The following is a 12295-nucleotide window of genomic DNA, read 5'->3' as shown; positions in this document are numbered from 1 at the left end:
ACGTCACGGGTGTAAGGCTTCTTCAGTCAGAGAACAAAGATTTTTATTTTGTTTCTTTAAAAATATCGTGCAGTAGAGTGTGGAAAAGCAAAAAGAGTTGTACAAATTAACGTAACGTGTGATATTTATAAGATTTTTATTACATGATTAGTCGTCCCTCAGCTTTTTAAAAGGTAAAAAGAGATGATTAATCATATCCAGATCCGTCAAAAAATTCCTGCAAAGTTCCAATTCAAGTGTCAAGTAGCAATCAATTACTTGATTAGTATTGGATAATATTTCTTTATTATTATTATTATTTATTTGTTCTTATATCCTTATTTCAAACTTTTAACTAATTAAAATCTAAATAAATTTCCAAAATCTCTCTTGGTCCAACTAATATCACTTCTTTAATTAATTATATATGCTATGGTTTTCATTTTATTTGGTTTTGATTAATGTCTAGCATAAATCTTTTTTGGTACAAGAAATTTGAAAGAGCTAAACGATTTTATTGAGAATTATATGCGGGGCCCGGGGCTGCTGCTTAATGATCGAATACATACATAGCATATATATCACAACTTCAATCCTTTGCAAATGATTGACCTTACCTTCAAGTTCTTCTAGAAATTTTGCGAACTCTCTCCTAAATCCTTTAGAATTAATTGTTCGCCCTAACCTAGCTGGTGTGAAAGCTAATGTTTGGTCCAAGTGAACCCTCAAGATTGTGGGTTAAATTGATCTCATACACTTATAATCTCATTTTAATTAGGCAATGGCAGAAGTACATCTAGTTGATAATTTAGTGCTAAGATGATCAATATGAGATTAAAGTACTAAATACGTAGGAGTAGAATCAGCTGATTTTACTCGTGGTGCATTTGCATAGTATTGAAGATTGTAAAGCATATAAAACATATATATTTTACGAGGATAAGGAATTTTACAAACAAAAAAAAAATCCTTATTATTCAATATGAATGTTAATAAAAAAAAATGGTACAAGCAAATTCTCTATTAATCAACTAACACGAAGGAGAGACGTTCCCCTGGTTAATCAATTCAACGCTGTCACAAAAGGCCTTGACACTTTCGTCTTCTTGGCATGCAAGATTAACGTCTTCCAACCAAATTTCACGGCAGGGAAAACTCTTGCTGCACTTGAAGTTTATGGCTTCCTCTAATGCGCTGACACCTGTAATGTTTTTGTAACCAATATTGCTTACTTCCACCGCTAAAGCCTGCCATTAAAATAAGTGTTTGTCAGAGTTTTTGGGATACAAGTGTTGTTTAGAGTATTATATCTTTGTTTTGCCATTGTGCCATGCATGTGACACTCATGAACATGCACATATATTTATAAATGCGCACTATCATTACACCAAACATTTTTGTTAAGAGTATTACATGTTCCGAGCATAAAGGTTCTTTTTTATCGCAGTAATATTGATTTATGATTATAGGGTTTCGAATACTATGCATTTCAACATTTTGAAATGTAATATTTTTGGCATATCCAGAGCCGCCCTGCATATGAATAAATGAATAATATGTTAAGTGTAAATTGCTAACCAACAATGGATTAACAAAAACAAAATAGATATTTTTAATTACCTGCCAAGTTTTTATTCTCAATCCATTTGTGGTACTTCCTGTTAGTATCGCTCTGTCAACCATCACATTTGAAACATAGTCATTTGAACCGCCCGCACCCAAACTTCCTATGCTGCAAGTAAAATAATATCCAAATGTGTAATAATTAAATTACATGTAAAAAATAAAATAAAAATAAAAATAAAAAACGTAATAATATTTATGCATGCAAAGCAAGAAGAGTTAGAGATCCCTAGTTACCTGATTCCATGGCCGGGTTCATAAGTAATATCTGTGGCTTCAACATTTTCAGACCCACTTACTATCGAAATACAATCATCCCCTTCAATAAATAAAACATAAAATCTCATTATTGTCACTATAGAGGCAAGCCAAACTTGATATTTAATTAGCAACTTTTTATAGAAAATTCAAGGTTATATATATATATACCTGTCCGGGCTGTCCCTATAACGCAGTTTTGAATCTGAATGTTCTGTGTTTCTGTGACATGAATTCCATCGGTGTTGGGGCTATGCTCCGGTGCAGTTACCACGAGACGTGAAGCTTTGACATTTAAGCTTCTTTGAAACGTGAGATGCATTTGTGGTGCGTTTTTGATCCGCAAGTTATCTACTGTCAAATTGTTGCAGTTGAGGAAAGTCACAGCCTATAAATACATACATACACAGTATATATATATATATAAAAAAAAAAAAAAAAAAAAAAAGATAAAAATATTATGAAAATAAATCAAGAAATAAAGAAAAAGGAAAAAAGGCTTACAGTTGGCGCGTGCGTGCAAGGCTGCATGCAAAAGAATACAAGAAAGAAATGACAAGCAATTAGTTCAAATTCTATTAATTAAGAGATGGAAAGAAAGAAAGTTGATGGAAGCACTCATGAGCCGAATTACATACCAGAGTTTTGTTGATTTTGCACATCAATATGCAATTCTTATTAATCATATGCTTTGCTTTGCTTTATTTTCCCCAAATCAGCTTTGACTCTTCATTTCATCTTCTTCCTAGCTTCACTCTTTACACTTGAATGTAACCCTAAATTATCCCAAATCAGACATAATGTTTGATGCTCCTTACACTTAGTGTCTAGTGACCACGCCTCCACCTAACTCCGCCGCTTCATGCGGCGATGGTGGTAACAATGTTCACAAAGAGGCAGTTACGTGAATGAATATAGGTCTTGTTTGGTATAATCTTTCTCCTCTCAACCTATAGATCTCTCACATTCACCCACTACAAAAAAAAAAATGGCATTTTCTGACATGGCTACAGTACATGTTTTGTTGCCACGTCAGAAAATTTCTGACGGGTTAATTTTAAAACGTCAGAAATTAATTTTCTGATGTGTGAACAGTGGCATGTCAGAATTTTTTGACATGTCAGTTTTGACACGTTAGAAAATTCTGACGTGTTAAATATTGGAACGTCTGAAAAATTTTAACAATTTCAAAAATTAAAAAATTATATATTTTCTGACGTACACGTCAATATGTTAGAGTATATATATATAGGTATATAAGGGTATATATCAATAGCCGCCACAACGCAGATATTTTTTTTTTTTTTTCAGAGTGCTTCGAATTTCTGACGTGCAACACCTGGCACGTCAGAATTTCCTGACGTGGTAAAAATACCACGTCAGGAATCCCCTCAAGCGAAGGCGCGCTTCAGGAATCCCCGCTCGCACACGTCCCATCTCTCAGCTTTGAATATTTGAATATTCATTATTTTTTTATATATCTTTTATGTCCCCCAGCTGGAAGACCACTGCCCAAGGTATATCTCTCAGCTTTTTCTTTTTCTCTTGTTTTCTCCGTTTTCTTTCTTTCTTCCGCCATAGCTGAAGCTTGATCAAGCTTCTTCTTTTTTCTCTTCTCCACCCACCGGCCGTATATATATATACTCTCTCTCAAGCTCAGTAGTTTCTCTCTCACGAAGTCTCCGATCCTCCACAGCTAAACCCGCCGACCGTCTCTCAGCCATCGATCTCCGGCCGTCGTCCTCTCTCCCTCCGTTTCTAGCCCCTACAAGAGCTCCTCACAGGTATATATACAAGAGCTCCTCCGTTTTCTGAATGTACACTTTAGTGTTCTTCTGCAGTTCTTTGGTAGTACATTTTTTAAGCTTACATAGCAAAACACTAGGCATGGAAGTGCTGGCTACGGTTGGCCGGACAGGTTCTCTGTGGCTCTATCTATTAATCTAAGATCAACAACACTGTCAAATTCCAGTCAAACCTTGACATTTTGAAAAAGGAGATGAAATTAAGGCCTCTTGGCAGAAAAGCTTTCTTGACGACCCATGTTATGGCTGCCAATCATTCAATGACCAAAGCAGTGGAGCAAATTTCTTGACCAAAAATTCAAGATCAAACAACATAAAACAAATTGAAAGGTGCAAACAAAAAAAGCAATTAATCGTAAATTCAACAAACAAATAAAAAAAAAAAAAAAAAAAAAGACTAAATTTTCTGACGTGGGAGCTCTACCATGTCAAAAAATTTTGACGTGTTACTATTTGTCACATCAGAAAATATTTTTGATGTGTGCTACACTAAAACGTAAGAAAATTTTGACGTTCTACCCACTAACACGTCAGAAAAAAAATTTTACTGACACCTATGCTTCTGACAATCAACACACGTCAGAAACGATATGTCAAAAAAAATTTCTGACGTGTCAGACACCAAAAAATGTTAGAAAATTCTAGTAAAAAAAAAATTGTTTTTTTGTAATGACCTTATTTTTTTATGGTCATATCATTAATAAAATTTATTTATTATGTTTATTTAAATTTTTTTTTTTACTTAAATACAAAATTTAAATAATTTGATGTAAGCTGAACTTGAGCTCGAGCCTTTACAAAAATTTCTAAGCTCAAGCTCAGTACCCACCCTAACGAGCCAAGTTTGGACATGAAATGAAGCTTGTGTCAAGCTTGAACTCGATAAAAAATTCAACAAGCCAAGCTTAAATAAGTACTATCCGCCCAAACTCAACTCCTTTACTCCCCAAGCTTTCGTTTACCCCCTTAATCTGTAAAGTTTGTTGTCAAGTACAGAAAGTAGAGGGTGCACAGTCAAATCACTGGGCATTGGCCTCTTGACTTTGTCTAGTTAAATCAGAAACAGTCTCTAGGAGCATTCATGATGATGAGTAGAAAAAATGAGTTTCTCGAGGAGCATTCATGATGATGAGTAGAAAAAATGACATACTTGCTAAATTTTATTTTCAAAATCAGTTCTTAATAAATCCGTAGAAAAAATGAGTTTCTCGAGGAGCATTCATGATGATGAGTAGAAAAAATGACATACTTGCTAAATTTTATTTTCAAAATCAGTTCTTAATAAATCATGTTTTCAAAATAATAGATGTGAGAGAGTGAGACTGAGAGTGTGTTTGTTATTTAAATTTGTAAATAAAAAATAAAATTTTTAACTAAATGATAAAAAATTGATTATTTGATTGTACTTTGGGTTACTTTCAACTACTTTCATTTGACCTTAAGATGGTTGAACTACCCATGGTTATAAGTGGATCGTCACCTCCAATCTAACCAATTGGAGAGCCACCTCCAATGAGTTTGAAGTAGTTTCGGCCACTCCTTTAGTCATAGAGTTGCTTGGTTATCCCCATTTGGTCGGATTAAAGGTGACGGCCAAAGGAGTGGCTATGGTCACTCTCAATTTTTTTTTTAGGGGCTCTATGGAAAGATTGAGAGAAAAATTTAGGGGTGGGTATCGACGTTGTCGGTAGGGGCATTTTCGCCTACTGATTCGTAAAAGTCGGTTAAGTCGATTAATTAACTGACTTCATACCGACAATGAATAGTTTCGACTTTTTCGGTTAATCGGTTAATAAGTGATCGGTTAAGTCGATTAATTGTCGGTTATAAGTTTTTATGTTAAGATTTATCAATTTCTTTGTAACTACATAATCAATAAAGAACATGTGTTTATAAATGAAAAGAAAAAGGCAAATTCATGGAACATAGACCAAAATGACAACCACAAATCAACTAGACAAATACAATAAGGAAAGTTACCAGAAAAAATTTAAAATTCACTTGAAAAATCGGCTAAATTGGTTAATTGTCGGTTAACTGATAAAATTTTTTTTCTACCGCCCGAACCGAACTGAACCGATGTCGAAACAATATTTTTATTCTGCCTACCGACTACCAAAAGTTGGTTGTCGGTCGATGACGGTTCGTTGACAGTCGATAAGCTATTGATAGGCGGTCGATAAGCTGTTGGTAGGCGATAAATGTAATCTTCTCACCTCTAGAAAAATTCTCACGCGCGTTACACATGTTGCACTTTCCATCTAAGAAAATGGAATTGAGTAACGGATTGAGAATTGTAAAATTTTATAATTTTGTAATATTGTATTCAAATTGAAAATGATGTAAAACTTAGGGTAAAGCATTTTCCCCTATAAATAATATACATGCCAAAGTGTTTTCTCCCATTTTGTGCAGAGCAGATAGCTTGGAAGAATGGCAACCTATCTGCCGGAGGAAGTGGTGGTGAAGATACTGTCGAGGCTGCCCCCAAAATCTCTGATCAGATTCAAGTGTGTCTCCAAAAGATGGCATGCTCTCATAGGAAACCCAGATTTCCTCTCAAAACACCTCCTCAACCACTCCATTATCGCCCAGAACCCCAATGAAGATGATCCTCTCCGTCTTATCCTCTTCTTCGCCCACGACTCCGACACCGGAAATCTAATACACTCTTTCCGCTATTACGACTCCCTCCACTGCGCGTCTCAAACCCCTCTGAATCTCCCAACAGAAGCAACTTTTGACATCGTCGCTTCCTGTAATGGCCTGCTCTGCCTCTGGGACTATGCGCGAAACGACATTTATCTCTGGAATCCCGCAACGTCATCAGAACTTAAGGCTCTCCCAGCCTCGTCTTCTTACTGTCGACTTAGAGTCCTTTTGTTTCATGTGGGGTTCGGTTTCGACTCGGTATCTAACGATTACAAGGTGATCAGAATTCTTCTGGTTGAAGGCGAAGATGATCTATGGGATGAAGTAGATATATACAGCCTGAGATGCGGTTCTTGGAGACAGCTTGATGTGGGCGTGCCCTTGACCTTAATATATGATGATTGGCGGAGTGCGGCATTGGATGGGGTTTTTCTATGGTATGGTGACGACGAATACAAGGAACATAGTGAGATAATAGTTGCTTTTGACTTCAGCAATGAGGAGTTCCGAACGATGCTGTTTCCAGATTTCTGTGATTACGGTGAATGCACGCGGACTGTCACGGAGTTGAAAGGATCTCTTGCTATGCTGGTTTTTCCTAATGATGACGGGAAGAAACACATGTATTTGGATATATGGGTTATGCTTGAATTTGGTGTTAGGGAGTCGTGGACTAGACTGCTTAGCATTAATCTCCCAGTGCATTTGGAAAGGCCATTGGGGTTTTGGAAGAACGGGGAGTTGTTCATGGAGAATCGAAAGAGGCAGCTGGTCTTGTATGATCTTTTGACACAAACAGCGAAGGAACTTCAGTTTAAAGGGTCTTGGGGAACGTTTGAAGTTGTAGAACTCAGGGTGAGTTCGATTGTGATCAATGGAGGGGTTGAACTTGGAGGTATGGCACCCTGCCCTTAGCTTGTTTAATTTATGGTTGTCTTTTATTATTTTTTTAATAAGAATGTTTGGTCCTAAATGTTGCTGTTCGTGTTACATTATTTTGTAAATTTGCTTTTTAGAGATCCATTTTTTTGAGTGAAGCTGGTTTGATACGGATCAATCAGAATCATTTTCATATATAAAATTAGATAGGAGATACTTTGATAAACCCAGGAATCATCCTCTTCTCTTCCCCTGCATTAGATGAGACGCACTTACACTCCTAATCTTTTCATGTGGCCACACGCTCCTAGTTGTGATTGATTTGAGATTAATTTAAGAATTTAAACAATTACCACTTCGTCTAGCTGTTTTGGAGATTGCTTCAATTCGTCTTGCTAATTGAACGCATGTGTTGACAAATTGACTGAAAGAGTAGCTAATTGCTTTTAGACTTTTATTAGGTAAAAAGAGTGATATATTTCAGCGATGCAGCCCAATTCCAAGAGACCCAGGATTTTAATTGCCACTCATTTTTGTTTTTGACATCAATGATAAGCTCAGCAACTTGCCCCAAGATGTTCGTCACTTCCTTGAAATGGAAGCATTATATACTTAAGCATATTGTTAAGAAGATAGAGGCGAAGAGCATTTGTTTTTCGATGTTTTCCTAAATTTCCACCAATGTTCATTTGGATGATTGCTTGGTTGACAATGAGTTTACAAGATGGGTCTGATATCTAACTGTTCTGTTTGTTGTGCGGCGTGATTGGTTAGTGTTTACTTAATGGGCTGCTCATCTTTTCAACTATATTCTAAGCAACCACAATAGAGACAATAGAGTTTTGGGAGCTTGTCCGAATGGACAGCTTGATGTATGAACATGTTTTATATTGACTTAGTAGCTTGATGAGTGTTATAGTTGTCCAAACAATTTACATGCAATTTGATTATAGGAATGGAGAGTGGTGTCATATCTACCCCGTCATGTTCATCTTGTTCATCTCAGTTGCATTACGCAACCGACTTCAACAACCATGAAGACTGCAGGAGAAAACAACAGGAGACAGACAGGAAATTGGAAGAGACGCAAATCTCACTGCAAGAGACACAAATCTCACTGCAGGATATGCAGGAACGCACAGCGAAGATGGAAGAAGGCATGGCGAAGATGCGGGAAAAGATGGATATGCTAATGGCACTTGCAAGCAGGTTAGCAAATCTTTCCAAGATAATTTAGTTTTCACACACACACATATTAACTAATTGTTAGAATGGACATGATTATGATATGAAATTCTCTTCTTCCTAGGCCCGGAGGGAGCTTTGGAGGTGATCCAAGCCAAGACAACCTGTGAGTGGGGTGTAGCTGCAAGTGAGAGTTCTAAAAGAGGTATTACTACCATCTCTTGTAATTATCATTTTTTGTTGAGTTTTGATGATAATGGGATTGTTGTGTGCATTGGTTGTTGAGATTAATTTTGACTTGATTATGAGGGAAAGCATATATGGTTGAATTAAGCTGATTGCCGTATTTGACTTTTACTTTTTTTATATTTCCTCCAACTTGATTAGTCTTTTTTTTTTCTTTTTTTTTTTTTGTTGCTTAAGTTGTCAGTGCTGTTGTCTCTCGTTGAAACTACTTTGGTTTACGCCAGCTTGTTCCTTGAGCTTGTTGGATTGACCCCAGAGTGCCATTTATTTCTTTTCCAGTAACCAATATATATCCTTGTTATTATTAAAGCAAAATTAACAATTCACAACAGGCTTACCTTTGTTTAATTTAATTACGTTTCTTGTTCCTCATTTTTATAATTGGTTGTTGTTGTACCAGGTTGATGATTGACTTGAAAGATTGATGGATGAAAAAGCAAAGGACTTGTAAAGAATGGAATGCATCTTTTGTTGCAATGAATTTAGAGTTTTTGAACTAAAAATTGTGTTTAAATAACTTCTGTTGTAATGATTAATATTTTTATTTGGTTGGAACACCTTTTCTCGCAGTATTTTCAGCACTCCTCGGAGATGGTTCTTGTGGTCTTGATGAGTAATCAATCCAAGTAGTTGCGAAAGAATCATCTGCGAGCAATTGCATGGATTGACCATATTTCTTACTATTTAGACTTTAATCTCAATAATGTTGATTATTTTCACTGCAGGATCTATTAGATTTGCAAAAATAGATGGTTGAAAGTTTATATGTGTTTGTATCAGCTTGTGTGAATTCTAGAAGGCCGAGCATTAATCTTGTGCATTAGAGAGGCAGCAATCAATTACTTCATTAGCATTGGAGAATATTTCTGTACATATACTCTAAGTAAATATTAAGCTCAATATTTTTAGTTGGTTTGTAGTGGATATTTATTTATTTTTTCCTTTTCTTATAAGCTAAAATCACATTTTTATTTTACAACTATCCTACTAATACTGTGTTAAAATGGCATTACAATCCACTATTGGATTAACCCTGGTTAAAAAAAAGTCAATTTATTTCTTTTATCTACTAAATCTTTATTATTTAAATTCTATTATTATTATTACTACTACTATTATTAATATTATTTATTTGTTCCTATATCCTTATTTCAAACTTTTAACTAATTAAAATCTAAATGAATTTCCAAAATATCTCTTGGTCCAATTAATATTACTTCTTTAATTACATGCTGTGATTTTCATTTGATTTGGTTTGGCCAGAAATCTTTTTTAGTACAAGAAATTTGAAAGAGCTAAACGATATTACTGAGAATTATACGCGGGGGCTGATGCTAAATGATCGAATACATGGCATATATATCAAGACTTCAATCATTTGCAAATGATTGACTTTACCTTCAAGTTCTTCCAAAAAAATTTCTGAAAGCATATTTATAAAGAGAAATGTTAAACATCTCAAGCTTTCGTTTATGAACTCTCTCCTAAATCCATTAGAATTAATTGTTTATCCTAACCTAGCCGGCGTGAAAGTTAATGTTTGATCCAAGTGAACCCACAAGATTGTGGGTTAATTAAATTGATGCCATACATTTATAATCTCATTTTAATTAGCTAATGGCAGAAGTACGTCTAATTAATAACTTAGTGCTTAGACACTGGTATAGGATCAGAGAAAGACTTATCTTATAAGATGGAGGTTTTTGGAAACCCCCATATTATGGCATCGTTGACTTAATGATGACTTTTTTACTTCTAGATGACTAAATGGTTTAGTTTTCATTCTATTACTTTATGTATTTATTTATTTATTTACGTGAGTTCGGACCTCTTAAACAAAAATTTTTAGTTCCATCTATGTACGAGAGAATTGAATTATTAATCCATATTGGATTGAAATATATGGATCCGGATCCCCGGCAATGCATGGGGAATTGCCCATAAAAAATGTCTGAAATCCTAGCCATTGAATTTCATCCAATGGTCTATATACTGCTACATGTCCATTTAATTAAAAAATATTTAAGTTTTTAAAAAAAATATAAAACAAAATAATAAAAAAATTATGTGGGGTGAGTGGGTCACACCCTAGGCCACCCCTAGGGTCGCCGCCACCCCATTCGACTTTGGGGTGGCCAAGCCACCCTCAGGGCCAAACTCAAAAAAAAAAAAAAAAAAAAAAAAATTGGGTTTGGCCTGTGGGCAGCCGAACCACTGGCCTAGGGGCCATGGGGTGGCCTGCCACTCTCTTAACCGGTCCTCGGGGTGGCTTCTACGGACATTCGCCACCCCTGCTGCCTAAAACCCAAAAGAAAAAAAAAAATGGTTTGGCCTAGGGCCAAACCACCCCTATGACTATGGAGGGTGGCCGGCCACCCCATATTTTTTTTATAATTTTTTATAATTTTTTATTATTTTATTTATATTTTCTTTTTAAAACTTAAATAATATTTTAGTATTTTTTTAATTAAAGGGACATGTGACAAACTAGAGGCCATTGGATGAAATTCAATGACTAGGATTTCAACCATTTTTGATGGGCAATTCCCCATGCATTGCCGGATCCCAATCTGAAGTATATATGCTTATTATAACAAACATAATTACTAATCAATATGGGATTGAAGTACTAAATATGTACAACTAGAATCAGCTGATTTTATGCGCGGTGCCTTTGCATAGTATTGCATAGACTAATTAGTTTGGAGATTAATTGATTTATAAAACATAATGAATTTTACACCAAAAAAAAAAATTCCTTATTATTCAATATGAATGTTAATAAACAAATGGTAAAAACAATCAACTAGCACGAAGGAGAGACGTTCCCCTGATTAGTCAAATATTTAACGCTCTCACAAGAAGCCTTGACACTTTCGTCTTCTTGGTAGGCAAGATTAACGTCTTCCAACCAAATTTCACGACATGGAAAACTCTTGCTGCACTTGAAGTTTATGGCTTCCTCTGATGCGCTGACACCTGTGATGTTTTTGTAAACAATATTGCTTACTTTGACTGCTGAAGCCTGTCATTAGATTAAGTGATTGTCAGTTGGGATACAAATGTTGAGTATTATAACTCTGTTTTGCCATTGTGCCATGTGACACTCATGTTGAGTATCATCCACATAAATTTCTAAATGCACACTAAACATTTTTGTTAAGAGTATTACCTGTTCTGAGCATGAAGGTTCTTTTTTATCACAATAATATTGATTTATGATTATAGGGTTTTGGACACTGTGCATTTCAACATTTTGAAATGTAATATTTTTGGCATATCCAGAGCCGCCCTGCATATGAATAAATGAATAATATGTTAAGAATAATATGTTAAGTGTGAACTGGAGTAACAAAAACAAAATACATATTTTTAATTACCTGCCATGTTTTTATTCTCAATCCATTTGTGGTTCCTGATAGTATCGCTCTATCGACCAACACATTCGAAACATAGTCACTTGAACCGCTCGCACCCAAACTTCCTATGCTGCAAGTAAAATAATATCCAAATGTGAAATAGTTAAATTACATGTAAAAAATAAAAAAATAAAAAAAAACGTAATAATATTCATGCATGCCAAGCAAGAAGAGTTAGAGATCCCTAGCTCTATCTACCTGATTCCATGGCCGGGTCCACAGGTAATATCTGTGGCTTCAACATTTTCA

At 35.3% G+C, this 12295-nt stretch overlaps 3 protein-coding genes across 3 annotated transcripts in view; 1 reads left to right on the top strand and 2 right to left on the bottom strand.

Moving 5' to 3' along the window:
• Positions 1-1010: 1010 nt before the first annotated feature.
• Positions 1011-2522, bottom strand: LOC132172582 (polygalacturonase QRT2-like). Its single transcript, XM_059584108.1, has 7 exons — positions 2499-2522; positions 2365-2385; positions 2032-2248; positions 1840-1921; positions 1600-1711; positions 1393-1512; positions 1011-1226 (listed from the first exon to the last, which is right to left on the bottom strand). Exons 1-7 carry the CDS (start codon positions 2520-2522, stop codon positions 1011-1013), a joined length of 792 nt encoding a protein of 263 aa, XP_059440091.1.
• A 3535-nt stretch (positions 2523-6057) lies between these two features.
• Positions 6058-9444, top strand: LOC132189866 (F-box/kelch-repeat protein At3g23880-like). Its single transcript, XM_059604687.1, has 4 exons — positions 6058-7212; positions 8150-8405; positions 8506-8586; positions 9028-9444. Exons 1-3 carry the CDS (start codon positions 6099-6101, stop codon positions 8549-8551), a joined length of 1416 nt encoding a protein of 471 aa, XP_059460670.1. The 5' UTR covers positions 6058-6098; the 3' UTR covers positions 8552-8586; positions 9028-9444.
• Positions 9445-11433: 1989 nt separating this feature from the next.
• Positions 11434-12295, bottom strand: part of LOC132172573 (polygalacturonase QRT2-like) — a 1090-nt gene continuing 228 nt past the window's right edge. The window contains exons 2-5 of the mRNA XM_059584094.1: positions 12245-12295; positions 12008-12116; positions 11800-11919; positions 11434-11652 (exon numbers count right to left, since the gene is read on the bottom strand). Coding sequence (XP_059440077.1) covers positions 11434-11652; positions 11800-11919; positions 12008-12116; positions 12245-12295 — 499 coding nt within the window. The remainder of the gene's footprint in view (positions 11653-11799; positions 11920-12007; positions 12117-12244) is intronic.

This window comes from Corylus avellana, chromosome ca1 (genome assembly GCF_901000735.1).
Source record: "Corylus avellana chromosome ca1, CavTom2PMs-1.0".
Taxonomy (NCBI): Eukaryota; Viridiplantae; Streptophyta; class Magnoliopsida; order Fagales; family Betulaceae; genus Corylus; species Corylus avellana.
The sequence above is the reverse complement of the archived record's forward strand: the minus strand, read 5'-3'. Positions and strand labels throughout refer to the sequence as shown.